Below are 23,865 nucleotides of genomic sequence, written 5' to 3'. Positions count from 1 at the left end.
CAAGGAACAAACCGGCCTCGCTTATCCCAAGTCCTCACAAGGAAGAAACGGAGGATTCAACTCTGTTTTCCTGTCACCCAAATAGTTAATTTCGGGATTTCCAAACTACTGAAACAGGTTTGGATCGGATGTCTGAGCCCTGCACAAAATGGTGGTTTCGGGACAAAGAAATAATAACTCCTGCAAATGATGGACTTGATTCCGGAAGCAGTACGACTGGGCACGAAATTTTGAGTTCAACGTGCAAAGTTTCCATTTGCCGGGTGACTGCACTTTGATAGGTGGTCACGGAGGACTGTGATAGGTGGGTACGGGGAAAATGGCAACATGTCAGTACTGCCCACTAGCAGCTCTATAAAACGCTTTGCGCGGGCTGCCATTCTTCCACTTGCTCGGGATCTCGGAGGTGAACTGCGATTACCCACTCCGGACGCGGCAGGAGCAGGTAGGCAACTGGGGCTGGCGTGGATGGTGAAGTGGAAAAAATATTTTTTTTTTTTTTTTTTTTTTTTTGTTGAGAGCCCACTGGCCCATGTGGGAATCGAACCCGCAGCTTTCGGAGTTAGGAGCATGGAGCTCTAACCGCCTGAGCCACCTGGCCGGCCGGAAAAAAATCTTGAAAGCTCATCCTAGTTGAGACTTAATTTAGTTCAGGACTACCAAAAGCCCTAGACACGGTCCAACAAACCTTGGGACTGACATTCAGACAAAATATGTCGCCCGTTTCCAGTTTTTTTTTTTTTTTTTTAACTTTTTGATTTTTTTTTTTTTTTTAAGAAACTATTGGCTTTTTTATTTTTTATTTATTTTTTTGTTGAGAGCCCACTGGCCCATGTGGGAATCGAACCCGCAGCTTTCGGAGTTAGGAGCATGGAGCTCTAACCGTCTGAGCCACCGGGCCGGCCGGAAAAAAATCTTGAAAGCTCATCCTAGTTGAGACTTAATTTAGTTCAGGACTACCAAAAGCCCTAGACACGGTCCACAAACCTTGGGACTGACATTCAGACAAAATATGTCGCCCGTTTCCAGTTTTTTTTTTTTTTTTAACTTTTTGATTTTTTTTTTTTTTTTAAGAAACTATTGGCTTTTTTATTTTTTATTTATTTTTTTGTTGAGAGCCCACTGGCCCATGTGGGAATCGAACCCGCAGCCTTCGGAGTTAGGAGCACGGAGCGCCACCGGGCCGGCCCCCATTTCCAGTTTTTAAAAAGGGCTTTCAGAAGAAATGTGTTTTTTTGTTTGTTTGTGATACTGACTGCTAGGTCAAAGATTGGGAATGGGGGGGTTTGGAGGAGTGGCAGCATGAGGGAATAGAGGCCTGGGAGGCCGCGTGCGGTTGTGTGTGTGTGGCGGGGGGGGGGGGGGGTGTCTAGGCCTGAGTAGTGGAAGAACGGCTGTGGAGTGAGGCGGGTGTCTGTGGGGGAAGTTGGAGGGCTAGTGGGAGTGGGGGGGTTTGTCGATACCTACTCTGGAAGGCTGGCTAAGGTTGGAGTGGGGGGATGGGAGTGGGGGAGGCTAGGAGTTTGTGGTGGGGGGGGTCGATGCCTGATAGGTACACGGTTAGAGGACGGAGTGGGGGGGTCGGTGTGGGGGGCGAGTGGTAGATTCGACGCCTGATTGGTACAAGACTGACCTGGTGGTGAGGGGCGGGGTGAAGGGTCTCGGCCCGCGGAGGAGGAGGAGGAGGAGGAGGAGGAGGAGCGCGGAAACAGTGGGGGTTGGGAGCACGGGTGAGGTGAGTGGGGAAATCCTGATTGGTGTAAGATTGGTGGGGGGAGGGGTCTCGGCCTGATCGTCCTGTAAGACCTGAGGAGGAAAGGCGGGAACAGTGGGGGTGGGGCATGGGCGGGGTGAGTGGGGAAGGCGAGTCCTGATTGGTGTAAGGTTGGTGGGGGGAGGGGTCTCTGCCTGATGATCCTGTAAGACCTGAGGAGGAAAGGCGGGAACAGTGGGGGTGGGGGCATGGGCGGGGTGAGTGGAGGAGTCAAGTCCTGATTGGTGCAAGTCTGGTGGGGGGAGGGGGTCCTCAGCTTGATGGTCACTTAAGACCTGAGGAGGAGTGGTGGGAACAGGGGGGTGAGTGGTATGGGCGGGGTGAATGGGAAAGGTGAGCCCTGATTGGTGCAAGACTGCTGGGGGGAGTAGTCTTGGCCTGATAGTCATGTAAGACTGAGAAGGCGCGGTGGGAACAGTGGGGTGGGGGTCATGTGCGGGGTGAGTGGAATATTCGAGGACCAATTGGGGAAAGACTGGCGACAGGCTAGGAGAGGGATCTAGGCCTGATGCTGTAAGACCTGAGGAGGAGTGGTAGGGGATGGGCTAGGTAAGTGGAAGAGTCCAAGTTTGATTGGAGCAAGATTAGTTGGAGAAGAAGGAAGTGTGGAGGGAGAGTCAGGTGGGATTGGGGGTAGGGATTACCTGATTGGTGTAAATGCTGCAGAGACAGGATGTGGGTGGGGAGGATTGAGTTTGGATAGAGGTGTGTGTGTGGGGTGTGGTGGCCAGGTGTGTGTGAGACTGGTTGGGAGCAGGAGTAGGGTGTTGGAGGGTTGAGGGAGGGTAATGTGGTTGAAGCCTGATAGGTAGAAGACTTCCTTGAGGTTTGAGATGAGAGTAAGGGAGGTGAAGGCGTAGGCAGAGTGGAGGGCCTGTGGTGATGTGGGGGGTAGGAATCTGCGAACAAGAGAGCATTGGGCTGGGGACTGAGTGGGGTTAGTGCATGCTAAAGCCTTACAATGTGGAGAAAACCTATCTGGCGGCTCATAAATGATGGTATTCCTTGCACATCTCCATAACGTGGTGCTTGAGGTGACAATATCAGGGCCGCCATGCGCTTTGAGCTTTCCGAGTGATCTGCGAAGGCTTTCTGATTGCTGGGGCAAGGAGAGGGGTGTGTTACTCCTTGTCTACAGTTTTCTCCATCCAGACAGTCTGCAACAAAGGAATTGGAACCCTTGCCACTTCCCAGAGCCGAGTTTTGGCCTTGAATCAGGGTGAAGAAGGTGCTCAAGGATAAATACCGAATGTTGAAATATGTGTTATTGGTTCTGCTTTTCTCTAAAATGTATAACTTTGTCTTGACCACAGATGGACATTTCCAAAGGAGCATCTGGCCAATCGAAGGTCAAGGATGATGATTGGTGAGATTTGCAAAATCTATTTTCTATTAGTTTAGTCCTCCTCTGTTGGCAAAATGGCTTTCTCAAAACGTGTATGTTTATTTCATTTAGAGTCTGCAGAGTGTAAAATGAGAATTGTAAAAAGGGATCTTAGAATCACAGGAGTCCAGCCTCCTACCCAATGCACGAATCCTCTATCTAACCTCTCTGTTAGTGGGCAGAAACATACAGCTCCATTAAGCAACACAATATGTTGTTAATACGTGTACAGTGTAATTGCTAGCAACTTGTCTTTATGTTCCTTCCACCCCATTGTTCACAGTGCTGCCCTCTAGAAATATACAGATGTAGTAGTTTTCTTCTCCATGATAAGGAGGTATTTTAAGAGAGTTGTCTTAGCTCCTCTAAGTCTTCTCTCTCCTGGCACACTGCCCTGTTTTCCTCTTTCACAGATAAGCATATAAGTGTGTGATATGGGAGAAAGAACAAACCATAGGACACAGTCTGGAAGTAGACACAAATGCATAAGAAGTTCATGATAAAAATGACATTTCAAATCAGTGGAGAAAAGATAGATGGATCAACAAATAATTCGAACATAATTGGATGACCATTTGGGGAAAAAAATAAGAATTGGATTCTTACCTCATCACTCCTTATACCAAATTAAATTACACATGGATAAAATATTTAGAAGTTAAAAAATGGAACCATTAAAAATATTAGAGGAAAAAAAATATTAGAAAAAATAGGTGGATTTTGTTTCCAAGAATTGTGGAGTGGGGAATGTCTTTCTAAGTTTGATATTAAATGAAAGCATAAAATGACAAATAGCAAACAAAAATATTTGTAATACCTATGATAAAAGGCTATTTTCCTTATTCTACAAAGAAATTTTACATATCAATTTTAGAAAGGTAAAAAAGAGAGAAAATGGGTAAAAAAGATATAGAAGGTAGCACTCAGGGAAAAAATATAAATGGTTCATAGACATTAAAATTTATTCAAAAAAAATTTTGATCATACCCAGAGTTGGCAAATTTGTAGGGAAACCGGCAACTTCATGCAGTCATGGCGGGGATATAAATTGATGCAACCTTTTTGGAGGACAATTTGTCAATATCAAAATTTTACATGCGGGCCGGCCCGGTGGCTCAGGCGGTTGGAGCTCCGTGCTCCTAACTCCGAAGGCTGCCGGTTCGATTCCCACATGGGCCAGTGGGCTCTCAACCACAAGGTTGCCAGTTCAATTCCTCAACTAAAATTGAACACGGCACCCTGAGCTGAGCTGCCGCTGAGCTCCCGGATGGCTCAGTTGGTTGGAGCCCGTCCTCTCAACCACAAGGTTGCTGGTTCGACTCCTGCAAGGGATGGTGGGCTGCACCCCCTACAACTAGAAACGGCAACTGGACCTGGAGTTCAGCTGCGCCCTCCACAACTAAGACTGAAAGGACAACAACTTGACTTGGAAAAAACTCCTGGAAGTACACTCTGTTCCCGAATAAAGTCCTGTTCCCCTTCCCCAATTAAAAAAAAAAAAAAATTTTACATGCACATGTGCTTTGATCCAGTAGTTCTACCAGGACTTTTTGTTTTATTTTTAGAACAATTTTATTTAATTTCTGTATACATATACTCACAAATGCATAAGTGCTTAATAGTCATACATGCTGTTTTTATAGTTCACTTTTATTTTTTCTAGATTCCTTTCCCCCTTGGGACTTCCTTCTCCCATGTCCCTTCTCTTGGTTCCTCCGGTTCATTTGGTCTTTGTCCAATTCTGTGGAAGAAGGATGCATTACTTAATTACTAGTATACAGAGAAATGCATACAAGCATGTTCACTGCAGCATTATTTGTAGTAGCACAAATTAGGAAGGAGCTTAAATGTCCTAAGTGTTGTTGAATAAATTATGGTTCATCCAAAAAATGTGGTAATAGCTATATGTGCTAGTAATGGAGAAAATGGGACACAGAAAGTGACAAACTGCAAGTTGCAGGACAATCCATAGGGCATAATACTATTTATTGGAAAGTGCACTTGAGGGGTGGCTAGTTAGCTCAGTTGGTTAGAACGTGGTGCTAATAACACCAAGGTTGCCGGTTCGATCCCCGCATGGGCCACTATGAGCTGCGCCCTCCTTTAAAAAAAAGAAAGAAAGGAAAGTACACTTGAATTGTACTGGTAAGTGCTTATGCTTAAGAACATTCTAGAAGAATAAATAAGACACACTGTTTATCTCTGGAGAGTGCGACTGTTGGAAGAACAGGGACATAGTATTTCTCTTCCTCATTCTTTTCAGTGTTCTTTATCTGTCACAAAACTATCTGGTAAACATTATTTTGTGATAGTCATTAAAATGGGAGGAGATTAGCAAAAGAGTGCAGCAAACAAACCTTGGAAAACACATATGCTGATTTTAAATTTATTTACCTATTATACGTGCAAATTTACAATGTTTAATCCTATTATAGCAATGCTACTGACATTGTAAACTGATGTAACCATTTGGAAACGATTAAGCAAATGTACCAAGAGCTATAAAATTGGTCACACTTTTGATTGAGTAATTTGACTTTTGGGAAACAATCCTAGGAAAATCCAGTTTGTGAAAGTAATTAAATGCATGAAGATGCTTGTTGGAACATTCAACTAAAAGATTAGTGTGTGTGTGTGATAAAAAATTCACAAGGTAGCATCCTGACTGTCTCCATGACCCTCAGTTCACTTGCCCCATTTTAGGGAGTGCCCAGGGCAGATGGTTGGCATTAGTTCTCCTGAGAAGTGAACAGGCACTCTGGTTTATCAGTCAGCGCCTTGCAAATTTGGTTAACGGGAGTCACTCATCTAGCACTTGAAGAACTGAGAAACCTGGGGTTCCTGAACCTACAGATACAAGACCAGGTCCTGAACTTCCAGATCACAAGCTGCCAGTCTCTACCTACTCTGGCTGCAAGTTGGGGCCATTACAGCTCACGGTCTGGGCCCTGTGTTTTCATTAACGCAGATACTATTCTTAGTTTTTTGTTTGTTTTTACTTTGGACTGACTCTATATCTCAAACCTGCAAATAATTGGGCATGTATGTATAATTTTTTAAATAGAGAAAATTATTATTTAGTGAGATGTGGTAGGCAAAATCCTTTAAAAACTGAGGTTCTATGGGAGTGTAGGTGGGAGGGTGGAAAATACTAAAAGGGGTCCTTGGAGCCACCTTTTGAGATTCATTCGTTCATTCAACAAATACTTATTGAGTACTGACTTGGTAGTGAACAGAGTGAAGCAGATATCCTGCCAAATCCTTGCACAGCTTACTGCCTGGGATGGGAGACAGAAACATGTAAACAGGTAGTTACAGGATAGTGTGAGCAGTGCTGCGATGGCGAGTACGTGATCCTGTCGGAGGGCAGAGCTTGTCCTGTGGCTTTTGCACAGTAGCCCTATGAGATGAGTGGTTCTTTTACAACTGAGGCTCAAGAACTTGATTTACAGAAGTTTGGTGAGAAGTGATGGGGGCTTAGAGGAGGGTGGCAGTAGTGGATGGACTTGGAGAGGTTTGGATGAGTGGAGGATGTGTGGTAATATAGCAATTCTGAGACTTTTTTTTACATTTCAACATTTCTGAAATTAGGATCCATCATATGTTTGATAGCATGTCCTCTCATTTGAGGGTGTTTTTTTCTTTCTTAGAGGTACATATTATAATGTCGTAGACTAGATTGAAATAAACTCTAGAGGTAGAGCCCACAGGTCTTGCTGATAGATTGGATGTGGAGGCGAAAGAAAGGGAGAAATCAAAGATGACTTGTAAGTTTTTGGTTTGCGTTACTGGGTGGATGGTAGTGCCATTGACTGAGATGGATAAGACTGGTACAGGAACAGGACGGAGTGGGGACATCAGGAGTTCTATGTTGGCCATGTTATGTTTCACATGCTTAGTAATGTCCAAGATATTACACAGACAGCTGGAGTTCGATGGAGAGTGCAAGGCTAGAAATAGAAGACTGGGGGGCATAGCGTCTAGGGACAGTAGAACAAATGGTCCAGGAAAGAGGGAACAATAATGCAACACAGAATGGAAAATTGCACGAGTAAAATCTTTGACGAGGCTAGAGGGGGGATGAGACCCAAAGTCTCAAGGGACGGCTCGGCCTTAAATAGTGGTAGGGACACTGCGTTCATTGTTGAGGACAGAGAAGGCAGAGTCAGGTGTAGTTACAGAGGTCCGCACGTCTGTTGGTGGGAGGAGGAGAGAGTTCCTGTCTGATTGCTTCTATTTTCCCAGTGACTTAAGAGACAAAGTCATTAACAGAGTGAAGGGAGTTTTGGCAATTTTAAGGCAGAAGTGCTACTGGAATACAAGGGGTAGGGGACTGCTTTTCATTGGTCAATCAAAGCCTAATTAGTACTTTCTGATGGCCAATGACTAGTCTTTAGCCCAGATTCTTTGTTTTGTTAATACTACCACATGGTAGCCTTGGTGACATGCAGAAATACCATATTTTAAAAAATACCCTATTATGCTTACGTTAAAATAATTGGATCAGAAAAGCAAATGGGTCACCTAGTGGGCTGGTCATTGTACATGCTCAATAAATGTTGAATCAATGAATAAATGCACAGATGTGCCCATCGTATAATTATAACATTTACTGAGTTTCATAAATTAACAAAGGAATGCTGGCCTGTGGTAAAAATAAATAATACAGAAGCATCTAAAGCAGGGGTGTCCAAACTTTTTTCAACGTTTTTCACCAAGGGCCATATGCAGTAAAATACACAAGGAGGTATCTAACAAATTCTGCCTCCTTTTTGACCACTCAATTCTTCCTTGGCACTCTCCTCAGACCATTTTTCCTGTTGGTTACTATCCAACCTGGAATTTGGTAGTTTGTCTTTAGGGATTGCAGCGGGGCTCTTTGTTGTGTAACTTTTTGTGTCATGTTTCCAATCCCTTATTCTTTTTGCCTGACTTCTAAATAAATGTGTGTATATGTGTGTAACACAAAAGTATGTAAGAAAATCGATGAAGTATACAGTTTAGTTTATATACAGTGCTATTTGTTTTTTATTTTTATCTTTTTCCCCTTTCCCCCTCCCTCCCACCCCCCAACTCTGAGTTAAGCCGTTGTTCTCAGTCTAGTTGTGGAGGGCTCAGCTCACTGGCCCATGTGGGAATCGAACCGGTGTTAAGAGCACAGCGCTCCAACGACCTGAGCCATCCAGCTCCCCCTACGGTGCTATTTATTGATAATAGGTTTGAAGATAACCAAGATCACATTTTGCCTCATATCTGGGAAACCTTACAACTAGTGAGAATTTTCTTTCCTGATTAAAAAACAAAATGTGAAGCCTCCTACTCAATAAGTCCAGTGTACAGGGATGGATAAATGAATAAGAAATTTAATCAAGGGACTGAGCCAGCATGTGTCGTGAAAGACTGAAAAGTATGCAGTCAGCCCAGTAATCAACCTCAAGGCCAAAATAAACCGCAAGGCTCTGACCTTTCTCTGTTGATAATTTTGCGACATGTAAACCCTAAAGCCTGACAGCAGTGTGTGAATAGCAATTTAAAGTCAGCAGTTGCAGTCCTCAAGAAGTGGTTAAGGCTGCCTTTTTATATGTCGACCCTTATAAGTATTGTGTAAAACCTTGTAAATGCCATGTAAAACCATATAAATATGTGAATCGTTTGAGCTGTCACATCTACCTTCTTTAGCACTTTTCGTATCCTCTGTGAGCTCTGTCACAATAACCAATGAAAAGACTGCCTATGACCAGGTGCTGGAATGTAGCCAGGTTCCAGCACTGAAGGGACGCCTATTGACACATGACTTCTCCGAGCTGGGTTTTGGGTGTGTATCATGAATGGCAGACGATGGGCTATCCAGTCAGCTGCTGTCTGGTGAGCTGAAGGATCCTGAGCCAGAATGTGCTTGGGCATCACTTCAGGCCCAGCAGCATGTCACAGGGAGCAGTGCTAGGGCCTCTGGCAAGTTGTGAGGCAGAGAAGCAAGGGGCCCAACACAGTTCACAGCAGGGAGCAGTTGCAGCTTTGAAATCACCCTCTGTTTGCTCCCCAACAAATGGACTCCAGCATTTGTTCTTGTAGTTAGCTAGTAGGCCCTCTTCAAGCAATAAAGTCCCAAGAGATGTCCTCCTTGCCCTGTTGCCCTTTTCATTTCTAACTATTCTCTTCATCCTTGATTCCTCTCCCCTGTGGCCCCTTTCTCAGAATCCACATTTCTCTCTTTAAACAGAAATAAATCACTTGGCAGAAAAACAGGGTTCTCACTGGGAGCTCATGGTACTAACTAACATTCTTCCCCATCTTTGTGCAGTAAAAACTGAGCAAGCCCGTTGCTTCGCCTTTTTCTTCACCTCCCCACTGTGATCTTCATTTCGTTACCCTTAGGACCTTTCTGCATTTCAGAAACTGGTGGTTCTCTTTTGAGATTTTTGACATTTGGTTGCTTATGATGTTAGTGGCCTTCCTTTAAAACAGTATGTACTTTATTTTTTTAAACTTTTGATTTATTTAAGTGTGTTTTTCCAGGACCCATCAGTTCCAAGTCAAGTAGTTGTTTCAATCTAGTTGTGGAGGGCGCAGCTCACAGTGGCCCATGTGGGGATCGAACCGGTGACCTTGTTGTTAAGAGCACCGCACGCTAACCAACTGAGCTAACCAGCCACCCCTGTATTTTATTTTTGCAGTTGCATTATTATTTTGGACTCCAGTGATGAAGAATTTGAGTGCAGTAAGTACAGTCCACGCATAGTAGTAATTTACGTTCTAAAATGTAACTTAACCAAGTTTTTGTAGAGATGACTGAAATGTGACTTGCGACATTTGGTGTGAGCCCAGTCCTAGGTTCGTCTCACCTAGGGCTCTCTCGAGACTGATGAAAGAAGGTTTGTTTCTTCACTGTTAAGAGCAGAGGAACTTCTCTGTGCTCCTTTACCTTTTTCATTCTAGGTCTCCTAACTTTCATTTCCTCTCTATATTTCATGGAAAATGTAAGAGTCCACCGTAAATTTTAACCAGCTCTAATTTATGGACTTTGGTTTTAGGGAGTTAAAGACATGGGTAACCAGATTTGGTCATGTTTCAGATGCTTTCTGATGCCCTCTTTCTTTCTCTGATTTAGTTGAGGCTGGACCTAGTGCGCGGAAAAAAGACTTTGGGTGAGTAGGAGAATTAGTGAAATTTGATGCTTTTTAAGGAACGACATTCTGGGTAAGAAAATGGACGAATAAGCATCACATTTCCCCTTGTGAACACTATGTTCAGGGTCACAACCAGGTTCAAAATAGGAGATTTTGATAAAGTCCTTGCTTTATAATAAATTTAAAAGCATCCAATTTTTAAATAGAAAAATTGGATTCTTCCCGCCAGTCCTGGGGGTGGCTTTCCTATACGGGATACTGAAGGAAGGGTGGGTTTGGGGAAGAAGGTGAGGTGTTCAGTTTGGGGCATGTTGAAATTAAGGGGCCAATTGGCAGGACTGATATCCAAAACAGATGCCATCAATCAACAGTTGGTAAGGCACTTCCTGTGCATGCTAACTAAAAACCGGCCCTACACACAGGATGTCCAGGTAAGAAGTTGCAGCTAAGGGGCTGGAAGTCAGAAACAAAGTTGGGCTGGATAGAATGGATTGGGCTGGTAGGTACCGTGTTTCCCTGAAAATAAGACAGCCAGACAATTAATTCTAATGTGTCTTTTGGAGCAAAAGCGAATGTAAGACCCAGTCTTATTTACTATAAGACTGGGTATCATATTACATTATATTATTATAATATTATATTAAAGACTGGGTATAATATAATATAATAAATATAATATGATACTGGATCTTATATTAATTTTTGCTCCAAAAGATGCATTAGAGCTGATTGTCTGGCTAGGTCTTATTTCCGGGGAAACACACTAGATAATGCTTATCTAATCCTGAGGAATTGATTGGCTTGGTATGAAAGGGCTATGGCTAGACTCGAGGAATGAGTTGAGGAAGAGAAGTGAGTGAGAAGGAGTGGATGGCAAGGTGAGAAGACAACCGAAACAGAGTAGTGCCCTGGAAATCCAGAAGAGAGAATTTTAAGGGTGGAATGGTCACCAGGATAGCCAAGGTCCATCAGCCTGGTAGCTTAAAGTGGTGAATATGGTGGAAGTGGATGAATGGGTTTGTGTCTGTAAGAGGTACAGACAATGGGATTTATAGACGATGTAATACAGAATTGTACACCTGAAATCTATGTAAATTTACTAACAATTGTCACCCCAATAAATTTAATTAAAAAAAAAAGAGGTACAGACAAGTCCTCGAACTGTTCTAAGATTTCTCTCTCACCTTGAAGGTAGATCAGGCTTATGGTACACTGTTTGGAAAATACAGAAAGGTGGTGAATTTCAACCTTCTGGAACCTCTGACCCAAATACCAGGGCCAGCTGACCCAGATACTGTGGGTGGCACCAGTAGTGCTGAGCTTGACTCCTGTCAGAGCGGTCTGTCCATTAGGGAGGGTGGTCCTGTGTTCAGGCATCCAGGAGAGACCTCCCTGCTCTAAGGCAGCCTCTGTCTGTGTCCTCTACCCTCCTCAGGCAGCTGGACCTCAACACTGATAAAGAAGAATAGTAATGAACTAGACGTTTCCCAGAACAGTTCCCCCACACCCAAACTGTTTGAATACATACCCTCTGACAGCCCATTTCACTCTCAGTACTTGGCAGATACCTCCTTTTGAAAGGATTGAGACGGATGGAAAATCAGGAATAATGATTGAGTAGCTCCAGAGGAGGGAAACAGAGTTGTTGCAGGAAACAAACCAACAAAACACTTCAAAGTGGTCATGTTCATTGTAGAAAAGGGAAGTGGTCATGTTCATTGTAGAAAAGGCCACAAAAGGCAGCTTGTTACATTCACGTTTCTCTGGTTTTTCCTCTCATCACTCAGCTGCATGGTGATTGACTCGGACTCTGATGATGAACCCTTTCCTGAGGGAAAGAGAGCTAAGATCTCCAAGACCTGTGGTGAAGGCAAGTATACCACTAACAGAGAGGGAGTGGGGCCCTGCAGGCCTTTCAGGATGAGAGGCAGTCACCGTTTGGTTGGGCGTCACTTAGTAGCGAGTGCCACCATTTCTTCCTCCCACATGCCGGATGTGGATATGGCCGGCTATGGACACCCCAGTGAAATCTCCTAACACTGCTGCCTTAGGCCCTGGGCATTTCCCTCAATAGAGGTCTCACCTAGCAAGCACTCCATTAAGGGAGCAGAGGGACAAAAGCCAAGAGGTGACATTGAGAAGAATGGAAGCTGCTCGGCTCCTCCCCTTGCCGCTCTTTTCCTCATTCTCCGTGGACAGTGACACAGAGGAGGAGAGACTTGGCTGGGTGGTACTGGTGGGCCAGCAGGGGGTGACTTCTCAGGGGGGTCCTTGCTTTCTCCAGCTAGTTGTTCATCTTTTCCTTCTGCTACTCCCTTTATACTGTCTAGAGATTCCCGAGATTTTTCTTGTAGCCTGTTTTCCACAATAAGTCCTTGGCTTTTTGGACCCAGCTCAGAACCTGCTCAGTGGGTGTGAAGTGAGCAGGTTCTGAGCTGGGTCCAAATTATGGCATCGTAAGCATATGTAGGAATTATGGATCGTAAGCAGTGTGGCCCTACTATTGGTGTTTTTCAAATTTCAGCTGCAGATGGGAAATCTTTCAATTTTCTAGGAAGAATGACTTTTTACCACAGGAACACCTACTCTTTTCTCTTTCCTCATCGCGTATCTAAACTTCTTTGATAATTAATTCAAATAATAGATGAGCCTCTCAATATATATTATCCCAAATCTGCAATTATAAGATACAGAGTTTTTGCATCATAAATGTTTTCACATCTTGCCTATGCGGTGGTTTATATTTTTGCCATCCAGAATCATAGAAACCTAGAAACTGAGCTCTAAACAGACTCTAGAGCACATGTGGTGTTAGACAGGCTGCCCGCCCACATTTCCAGGTGAAGGGATCTTCAAGTGAGGGCCATGACATTCCAAATGTCCCCACGGCCTCTTAGTGCTGATATTAGGACTTAACCCCTGACTCTTACATCAGGGGTTCTGAGAGCTTTGCACTTATGGATTAATATGAAAATTAAATTGTGGTGGCAAGCATAGAGTTGCCAATTTTGAGTTTGTCTAATAAGGGAACTACATTCCAACTACCATCTACTATCAGCACAATTTCATAAAGTAAAGAACACCAAGAGTTTGATGGGGACATAATCTCAAAAAAGAAAGGACAGTCCTTTAAAGGATAGAAGTAGAACTTGACGGGAGAAAAACCTTTTATTATTCTAATGGCTTTTATTTTTTGGTGGAAAGTGAAGATGTACAAGTCAGTAGACCTGCGTTTGGGGAACCACTGAGCACCCACATTGTGAAATCTGAAAATTGCCACTGGACTTGGACTGCTGTTTTGTCTGTCACTGCTCTCTCTAAAGTAAAAATAAAAAGTGATAGAGGGAAAATAACCTAAAATAACTGATTCTTAAGTGTGATTCATAATGTCACAGTTCCTGGCCTGTTTAATTTGTGCTCAATAGTCCCTGTTGGAAGTTAGCAGGGGGTCATGATTGTCCCTTAACATGATTGTCACATGTTAAGAGGAAGTCTATTTATACGCGATGTGTCTCTTGAATTTCAGATGACATTGTGGTGTTATCTGACACTGATGAGTCTTCAGTAGTTGTCATTGATGATGATGATAGTGATATGGAGAGCCTTGTGATGATAGAAGATGAGAAGTGTGATGAGGTCCATATTTCGTCAATTAAAAAGGAAATAGAGGACTTCACTATCTCCAAACACAATGCATCTGATGATAATGGTGAGCAGGATGTTGGTGAAAAACTAGAAAATGATCCTGAAGCTAAGCTGCAGATTTCAGATGCAAAGATGGTAACTGATGAAAAGGCTGTGGCTGTGGCGGAGCAACCAAGGAAGAGGAAGTATAAAGGCAAAAATGCATGTGAGACACCTGGTAAGTCAATTCAGCCACGTCTGCTTGTCCATCCGAGTGTGCCTAGCCCTCAAGTGTGTCAGCCTTGCCTGCCTTGCGCTTTCCCCTGGGTGTCTGTCTTGTTGGGTATGTCCTGCCTACCAGCCTTCCACCATTTCAGCAGCTGCCACATAGTGACCGAGGAGGCTTCCCAGTGGAGAGGAATGGCCGTCTTAGTGTCCGCCATTGCGGCCGCCTGGAGTGCTTTCTCTCTACACTTTTTGTCCCGAGGATGTCCCATTTTCCTTAGGAAGCTACCCAGTTGTTATTTCCTGTAGGAATCTATAAGTCGGAGTTCGCCCTCCTGGGTTCCCATGGTTCCTAGACCCCGCCTCTACTAAAGCACTCACATGGCTGTGTTACATTCCTGAATCTGGCCCCTCAGTTACTCATCTTTCAGCGTCTCCCAGGGTCTAGCCTGGTGTTTGACACATAACAGACGCTTAGTAATTTTTTACATGAATGCATGGCACTACTGATACAGAAGTCTGGTTAGAGCTACTGGTAGTATGGGTGCCGGACAACAGTGGAAAGTCTTGGCTTGCATACTGGGGGAAGGGACTGCCTAGGTTACGAGCCACTTCCCTCAGCAAGTGTGTGAGCCATCCATACCATTCCTTATACTGCGCACACCTCAGCCGGCCACACGATAGCCTCATTAGAGGCTTATTCAGCGGGCAGCTCTGAGTCATATGGCTAACACACTTCATGTTGACGGATGGAGCAGTATGCAGGCTTTAGACAAACGGTGTCCTTTATAGATGTTACTCTGGGCTTGGCTGTGGGGGCTTCTCCTGGGTTTCTGCCAGTTGCTTGATGGTACCGGTTTGCAGGGTACAAATGAACTATTTTCTTTTCATCTGTTAAAGCGTTTGGGCCTTCAACTAAGAATCTCACTGTAGCAAAACATGGAAACCACGAGAATGGGTATGTATCACTTGTGTTCAACTGAACAGAAATTGATTGCGTGATTGTCACATGTGAAGCAGTCCACTGGACACGTGTCGGGGATGCTCAAGGTGGGTGAAGGAGTCTGGTGGGGGAGGAAGACATGGTTTCCATCCTTGAACTGGGAGGCATAAGCAGGAGGAGCAGGAGGTACCCTGCCACTGCCTCAGAGCTTGGCACTCTGCAAAGACCCCTGCAGTCCCCCAGGCACACTGGAGCCCTCTTGCCAGCACAGCAGCTCTGGCCTCTGGGGTTTCCTGTGCCCTGAAACTCATGTTAAAGAATGATGTGTGGCCAAACAGGATACTCTTTTTATCAGACTAGATACAGCCTCCAGTTTGCACTAAACCAAAGCAAATGCAGTGAAAATGGTGAGAAAGCAGTCCCAACATGTTCCAATCCACTGGAGTCAGAGGGAGGGCAGTCAAGATTGTCTTCCAGTTTTTGTAGTTCTTTGGGGGAATCTACTTACTATTTGTATACATCTTGCAAAATTTTGAAGCTTTGTTAAACATTAGGGTAAAATAGATTGCTTATAGTTCCTTTATTTTTATTTATTTATTTTTATTGGGTAACAGTGTGTTTTCTCCAGGACCCATCAGCTCCAAGTCATTGTCCTTCAGTCTAGTTGTGGAGGGCGCAGCTCCGCTCCAAGTCCAGTCGCCCTTTTCAATCTTTGTTGCAGGGGGCGCAGCCCACCATCCCATGCGGGAATTGAACTGGCAACCTTGAACTGGCAACCTTGTTGTTGAGAGCTCGCCCTCTAACCAACTGAGCCATCTGGCTGTCTCTCCCGAAGCTCAGCAGCAGCTCATTGTCTTCAGTCTAGTTGTGGAGGGCACAGCTCACTGGCCCATGTGGGAATCGAACTGGCAATCTTGGTGTTATGAGCACTGCGCTCTAACCAACTGAGCTATCCGACCACCCCTAGTTCCTTTATTTTTATTAACCCACTTATAATTGCTACTGAAAACAATATGCCATTTAAAACAAAGACATACTAATACTTAAAGCAAAAAAATTAATACATTTTCTCATTTAGCCTCAAGGAACTTGTCACTTTTTTCCCTTAGTAATATGATGTAGTAAGCATGAGTTTCTTTTTGCTTGCAGTCAGGAGTAATATATACTTACATCTGAATTACCTTACAAGAGATTACCTTACATTATACATGGCATGATCAAAAAATATGGTGAATGTTTAAATTTAAAAAAAAATATTACAGTAAAAGACACATTGCTATTAATCGCCCTAAAAATATTCCCCCTCGCTTTGAACACATTCCATCATTCTTGCCACTTTCTGAAGCAGCTCTGGAAGTCCCCTTTCGTGGTTGTCTTTAGTTGTGTTGTCATGGCTGCCTCGATGTCCTGAATCAATTCAAAACGTTTACTTTTCATGGTCATTTTGACTTTGGGGAAGAGCCAGAAGTCACACGGTACCAGATCCAGTGAATAAAGTAGATGAGGACACACTGTAATGTTTTTATTTGACAGAAATTGCCATATACCAGAAGTGATGTGTAACATGGGGCCTTTCCATTGTGATCAAAAGATACAGTGAATACTGCTGCCGGGTGCCATCCAACGGAAAGGCAGGGATCTTCAGTACGGGAAGCGGTGCATCAAACCTTAGTAACAGTGTGTGACAAGTTTCAACTTGGTGCAGTCATTCAGGCGTGATCTATGTTTGAGAGAAGGTGTGTTTTAAAGTGTGCCGTAAATCATCCTCCATCATGACAATGCTCTGTGTCCCACATCGCTTCTGGTATATGGCAATTTCTGTCAAATAAAAGCATTACAGTGTGTCCTCACCCACCTTATTCACCAGATCTGGCACCATGCGACTTCTGGCTCTTCCCCAAAATCAAAATGATTCAGGACATGGAGGCAGCCACAACAGTGCAACTAAAGACACTCAGGAAAGAGGACTCCCAGAACTGCTTCAGGAAGTGGCAAGAACGATGGGATGAGTGTGTGAGAGGGATTAATGGCAATATGTCTTTCACTGTAATATATATGTTTTAATTTAAACATTCACTGTATTGTTTGATCGCACCTCGTATTTGGACTGTATGTTTATTTTTTTTACCTGCATTTTCGGACAATGGATGCATCTTAGGGGGAGAAGAATGATGTGTGCTGCACGGGGCAACAGCGACTTGGACCTGAGCACAAGGGCTCTGTTTTTGTACCCCACATTGGGTGAGGCCGCTCATAGCCATCATCTGGCATGTTCCCTCTTCGATGGAACCCCTTTCAGCAAAGCTTCTTCTCTAGATTCCTAGATACATATGTCAGCTGCTTTGCTTACAGGAACAGTGTGTTTGGGCTAGCTCCCAGGTTGCTTGGCTACAATATGACAAAAGAAGGAAGAAGCTGTCCCTTTCCATTGTCCTGTGCACCATCCAAAGGAGGCTAGCCTATTTAGACGCCTCACTGCTGTCTCGGGACTTCCTGTTTCAGTCTGTAGGCTTTCTGTTGTGCTTACCTTTGTTCTGTGTAGGCTGCTTACTGGTGTCATGGGGTCTGACGTACCCATTTGGAGTCTTGTTGACTCCTCTGATGTGGAGATGCTCCACCTGCAGTGCAACGGCGCAGGCACTGAAGTGATGTGAGCACAAACACATCCTCAGCTGAGCTCTACAGATGCTTTGTGTCTTCATCTGCCACCTTTTCTGATGTCAATTTGCTTTCAGAACTAAGTAATTTGAGGCAGGAATGTTAGTCACCCATATCAGGCTTTGGGATGAAGACCCTTCCTTTAGCTGCCTTTGCCTGGTCGGGTACTTTTTCCCTCTCCCCACCCCAGCCACCTCACATTGGGATTATTTTGTGACGGAAGGGTTAATAAGTATCCTGGAAAGATCTCTGTTAAATCAGAAACCCACTTCCCCATGCTCATTCCTATTTTCTCTCTGAAGCTCTGTGAGCTCGTCTCTTTAGACTTGGGGATTGTTGTAGCCAAGATAAAACTGTTTCAGGTTCAATAAGTACTTATTACAAGTGTGAGTCCTTTATGTGCTCAGCATTATTCTTTGTGCATTTGAATTAGGCCTTGAAACATGGGGCAGCAATAATGGTCGAATGGAAAGACCATGAGATTTGGGTCAAAAGATTCACTGTGTCTGTGAACTTAGGGTAAGTTACAACCTCTGAGCTTCAGTTTCCTTATCTGCAAAGTGGAGATCTAAGACTGGTGATCAAAAACTGGAAAGAAAAAGAACAAAAACAAAAAACTGAAAAAACAACAACAAAAACGTAAGACTGGCAATCATTTCTTTGGAGGGTGGTTCTGAGGATTCACCATGATAATGCCAAACGAAGTTCTTGGCACAGGATAAAACGCTGCACGGGTGGTTCTCAAGGAGGTGGAGATGTGGTCATTCTAGGCCACGGGTAAATAGGTTATACCGAGGCCCGAATGAACTGTGGGAAATGACAGTTCATGCCCAGGGAATGTTCAAGTTGCCTACCTGGGGCAGAGTGAGAATGACAGCTGGAAATAGAAGTCAGGACTAGCTTGACCTGGGCCTTGAATGCCAGGCCAAGAAGTATGTGAAAGGCCAGAGGAGGACATAATTGGAACATGGCCTCGGAAAATTAATCTTGAGGTATGTGTGTGGGTTGCATTAGAATAAAAAGAGCCTGGAGGTAAGGAACATGACTGAAGGGGAGTAGAAGAACTTGGTCAGGATGGTGACAGTGGGGTGGGAAGGACGGGCTGGATGGAAGAGGTGATGGGACGAGATAGCGGTCTGCCCTTGGGCCTAATTGAATACAGGGCAAAGGAGAAATGAGTTAAGAAATGACTCATGTTTTCAGCCTGTTAGAACAGCGGTTGGATAATTAAACACATTGAGCTGGAGACATGGTCATGTCAGTCAGTTGGAAATTTGCATCGGGCAATTGTAAACTCAGAACGCCATCTCAGGAGAGAGATGGGGACTGAAGGAAGATACGGGTGTGGGCTCACTTCGTTAGAGGTTGAAAGCGTGGGGTTCACATCTCAGAATATGCAAGGAATGAAGAGAAAAAGGCTATGAATGGAACCTTGGGAAATGCCCGCATAGAAGGCTGGAAGGGAGAGGGGCCAGCAAGTTTCCCAAGTCTCTGTTGACATGACTTGTATGTATGCATTTCTGCTATTTATTTCCTTAGCTATATACAACTCAGTTGATTTTACCTTTGCAGGAGTTCCAATTGCAATATACCTGGGTGTTTCTTCCGTGACATTGAAAAGTCCGAGATGTATTCTGGAAGGAATTTCAAAAAAAATAAGGACGAACTGGTTCAGAGAATCTACGTCCTGATGAACGAGACTGTCTTTAATAATAAGGTAAAAGTGCTTACTGGGTCCCTGCCCCGTGCTGGGTGCTGTGAGGTGTGCAGATGCATTGGTGGCGTGTTTCCTGCCCTTGACACGTGTCAGTGTAGATGGGGAGAGGAGATGTGCATGTGTGAAAGAAACAGAACATTTGTGGGTTAGAATATATGGCACAGACTGGGACTGCCACAGGAGAGCAGCAGATGGAAAAATCACCGAGAGCCTGCACGGGTAGGAAATAGGATTCCCCGGAGGAAGTGAAACTTGCCATGCCTCTTGAAGGCTGATAAAGGGGAGAGCAAAACAGGGAGGGGGACAGGACGTGTGTTGAGGCCTGACTATCTGCAAGAGCGGGTTCATGTTGAAGAATAATGGGAAGGAGCTGTGTGACCTTGGACAAGTTACTTAACCCGTTTGCCTCAGTTTGCTCATCTATAAAATGGGGACGATGATAGTACCAACTACTTCATGGAATTGTTGTTTGGCCAAATAAGTTAACACACCCAAAGTGCTTAGAACCAGGTCTGTGACAACTCAGCAATACATGTTCGCTCATTATTTTTTGATAGTGTAGGACTACATAATGAGGGCCTTGGGAATCGGGTTGGAGGAACTTAAAATCAATAGGCACCCCTGCACAGGGATGTGATAATGACATGAGAAGGCTGCTGAAGAGCAGTACTCTGTCACGTGTGGGGGTATGGACTGGGTTGCTGAGAATCTGGAGGCAGGGACCTGCTGGTCATCAGGTTTTTCCGACTATTGTTTCTGGTGACGAAACTTTCTTCAGGGAAGTTCTTAATATCTTTCTAAAGGTTCTCCATTCTTTGTTCCATCAGATGACTCTGATTAGCGGAACCATAAGTGTTCTGAGTTGCATTTTCAATTCTGCCTCACCACGGTCAGACACAGGTTACGTCAGCTGGCTTGTACTTCTCTCCCGGGCTGCCCCTGAGTTTGCTTCCTTGCAAGGGAGCGCAGTCCTGCACTCACAGGCTTTTAACAGGCTCCCTGGGTCCTGCTGGCCTTCAACTGGGCTTTTATTCTCCCCAGAATGCTTCGAATTGCAAAACTTTTGAATGAATATGTTTGGGTCTACTTGGAACTGCTTTCTGATTCACTCTGCTTGCTTGTTCTCAGATGCCGCCAAAAATAAATTACAACTGGAATAAAAAGATGCTGAGAACTGCTGGCATGTACCGCAGACACGACCCGAATAGTGCGAACAAGAATTTTGGAACAATTCAGATTTCTATGAAAGTCTGCGACTCTGCAGGTGATGGCAGGAACACGGCAGCTTTCCCACTGCCCTTTCCTTTAGACACAGTGCCTGCTAAGTGACTTTAAGGCGCTCTGATTGTCCAGCAGCCTGTGTCACAGCTCTGCCTGTCATTCCTGGGTGGACAGGCCTACTGTGTGTTGCTTCGATGACATTACTATTGGCTGTGTCAGCATCCCTTAGAATCCAAGTCATCCATCTTCCGCACACCACTGTATTACCTTCCAGCTAGGAAATCAAGGGCTTGCTAGTACCTGAAGCCCAGCTCTCGAGGCCGTTGCAGCCCACTCCTGGCCAGTCTTGGCTCTCAGTGATACTTCCTGCACGCTGGCTTTAAGGAGGGACCACACGCTTTCCTAGCCTCAATCTTTGCTCGCATTCTTCACACTTAGAGTGGCTTTCCTGCTTTTGCAAACCCAGTCAGTTGTTAAGGACCCAGCTCAGGTCCCAGTTTCTCCATGGCACTTCTGATCAAGTCCTAGGGCCATGTTCATTGCCCCCCACCCTGTCCACTTACATCCCTGGAGGGTGGAGACCAGATCTTGGCTGGATGTATTTCTAGCAGCGTCCCATAGAAAGATGACCAGGCAGGTCGGAGATGAGCCAACAAGACTCAGTTACCCAAGGCTCAGCCATAAACAAAATCAGGTTGATGTGGGTAGGAGTTTCCACTTTCAGAATCCTGGGATGATAGCACGCATGGCTGTGCATATGTGCTTATATGTAAGATGGCTTCTGTCTAGGGGGTTGAGAGTCTAGGGCTGGTCGGGTAGCAGACCAGAAAGGATTTGGTTTCAGTGCTCATGATTTCTCTTCATTCTTTCAAGACCGAGTCCGGGATACTTTGATCCACGAACTATGCCATGCAGCCACCTGGCTACTCCATGGCATCAATGATGCTCATGGTGAGACATGGAAGTATTATGCCAGGAAATCGAACATGGTGCACCCGGAGCTGCCGGTGGTCACCCGTTGCCACAACTACAAGATTAACTACAAGATTTATTATGAGTGTGTTCGTTGCAAATCCAGGTGAGATCCTTCTCCGCAGACTCTTTCCAATTATGTTTTTTCTACGGCCTCCCACATGGCACTCTGACTCGAGGAATAAAACCTCTCTAGTCCTTTCCATGCCCTCTTCCTCCACATTTTGAGCCAGCCTGACCACTGCCACTACTTGGTGCCCCCCTCTCTGAGGACCCCCAAGAAGTCTGGCTTTGGGCACAAGGCCAGACGTGGGGAGAGGAGACTGAGTTATAGTGACTGATTCCTTTGCTGTGTGCTCTTTCCTTGTTAGGCTCGGCCGCTACTCCAAGTCGCTAGACACCAACCGCTTCATGTGCGCCATGTGCAAGGGGCCTCTGTCCCTGGTGCCGCTAACTCGGAAGGACGGCACCCCCATTCGGCCCCACGTGAGGCCATTTGCTAAGTTTGTGCAGCAGAATTATAACATTGTTCAGTACCTGATACCCGGGCTCAAACATAAGCAAGTGATGACAACGCTCAGCCAGGAATTTTTTATCATGAAACAAATACAAAAGCTGTATGGGCTCAGACCTCTACTGGGAAGCAGGTTTTAGAAAAACATCTTTGTTTTCTGAAGTTATGAGTATTAGAATTTAAGTCTGTTTTAAAGCTTCGTGTTGTTAGTAAGATTGTTCTTTAGGCAATGGTTCTATCGTTAAGCATTTTGTGCCCTTGGAAGTCCTCCAGATCGCCTTGGGTCTTAGACGCCATAGTTGAATTTGTAGAACACAATGCAAAAGAGAAATTAAATTCTGAGAGTTGTCACTTGAGATAATGAGAGTTAGGCTGGAAAGAGAACACATGCTAAAGTCAGCAGTTCATTTAAAAGCAAGGCTGCTGGCAGGTGAAACTTGTTACACCTACCTAGAAAGAAAAGACAAACATGTATTGTTAGCTTAGGTGCTCTTGATATTGAACAAAGCCATTTGAGCCCATGTTATTGTTAACAAAAATTTTAAAAAACCAATAAAGTGTTTTCTGCCGTTCACTTGTTAGCAAAGTTTCTTTATTGACAATGTGTGCCGAGAGCAGAACAAACCCTCGGGTCATTTGTCCAAGACCCTGGACGTATGACACTCTGGGATGTGCCTGGAAGAGTGTCCTCTGTCCTGGGTTTCTTTGATTTTTGTGACTGCTCACAAGTACTTCTGCAGCCCTTCCACCCCCATGTCTGGGAACTATCTGAGGTGGAATCACATTGTATTTGTTCCCTATTGCTGCTATAACAAATTAGCACAAGTTTAGTGACTTAAAACAACACAGGTTTTATCCTGGAACTGTGCAGGTCACAAGTCTGGTGCAGACATCACTGGGCTAAAATCTAGGTGTGGGTAGGGCTGCGTTGCACTCTAGACGCCCTGGGGGGATCCATTTCCTTATTTTTTCCAGTTTCTTCTCCATGTCCTTGGTTATAGGACTTCTGTTCGGCTAGTCTTCAGGTGGTTCTCAATGATGGTTATTCTATAATTTAGTTGTGATTTTGATGTGGTCGTGGAGGAGGTGAGCACAGTTTACCCACTCTGCCATCTTGACTGGAAGTCCCCCCAAATGTAGTATTAAATATGAATAGTATATAAAGGTATAAAATTTCCTATGATAATAAATAATAGTTTGAGTTAGTTTCTATATTTCTGTGAATTTTACAATATTTTATGCTTACAGTAACATCGCTTTGACTCTCCCCTTACCTCTTTTGACCCTCCCTCTTTCACTTTTCAGGACCTGGTGATGACATTGGGCCCACCTGGGTAATCCAGGAGGCTCTTATTTTAAGGTCAGCTGATTGGCAAGCTCAATTCCCTTCCACAGAAGGAAAGACTTCCAAATTCTGGGGATTAGAGTGTGGACGTCTCTGGGGACTTGTTCTTCAGCCTGCTACACACATCTTTACTAGTCTGGCCTCGTTGCTAGTTTTTAGGGGCTGGATGTGTTCTGTCATTTCCGCTCCTTCCATCGTTTCTTCATTTTGCAGGTGCTGAGTGTTCTTTTCATGGCCATAAACAGAAGCCTAACGAGCAGTCTAGATGGCACTGGATGTGTACACAGGGTGGTAAGAGCTTCCCCAGCTGAATCCTTGGGTCTGTCCTCTGTAGTCATATGTAGACCTATATATAGACCAC

General features: G+C 44.6%; 1 protein-coding gene across 1 annotated transcript; it reads left to right on the top strand.

The window, feature by feature from the left end:
* Positions 1-327: 327 nt before the first annotated feature.
* On the top strand, positions 328-22,732 carry GCNA (germ cell nuclear acidic peptidase; the record flags this gene model as incomplete). Its single annotated transcript, XM_081042253.1, has 9 exons — positions 328-445; positions 1,658-1,730; positions 12,073-12,155; positions 13,812-14,147; positions 15,035-15,092; positions 19,308-19,452; positions 20,581-20,716; positions 21,547-21,751; positions 22,017-22,732. The coding sequence occupies 9 exons, from the start codon at positions 328-330 to the stop codon at positions 22,297-22,299; spliced, it is 1,437 nt and encodes a 478-aa protein (XP_080898379.1). The 3' UTR covers positions 22,300-22,732.
* Positions 22,733-23,865: the final 1,133 nt, after the last annotated feature.

The sequence above is a fragment of the Rhinolophus hipposideros genome (assembly GCF_964194185.1).
Source record: "Rhinolophus hipposideros genome assembly, chromosome: X".
In the NCBI taxonomy this organism is placed as follows: Eukaryota; Metazoa; Chordata; class Mammalia; order Chiroptera; family Rhinolophidae; genus Rhinolophus; species Rhinolophus hipposideros.
The sequence above is the reverse complement of the archived record's forward strand: the minus strand, read 5'-3'. Positions and strand labels throughout refer to the sequence as shown.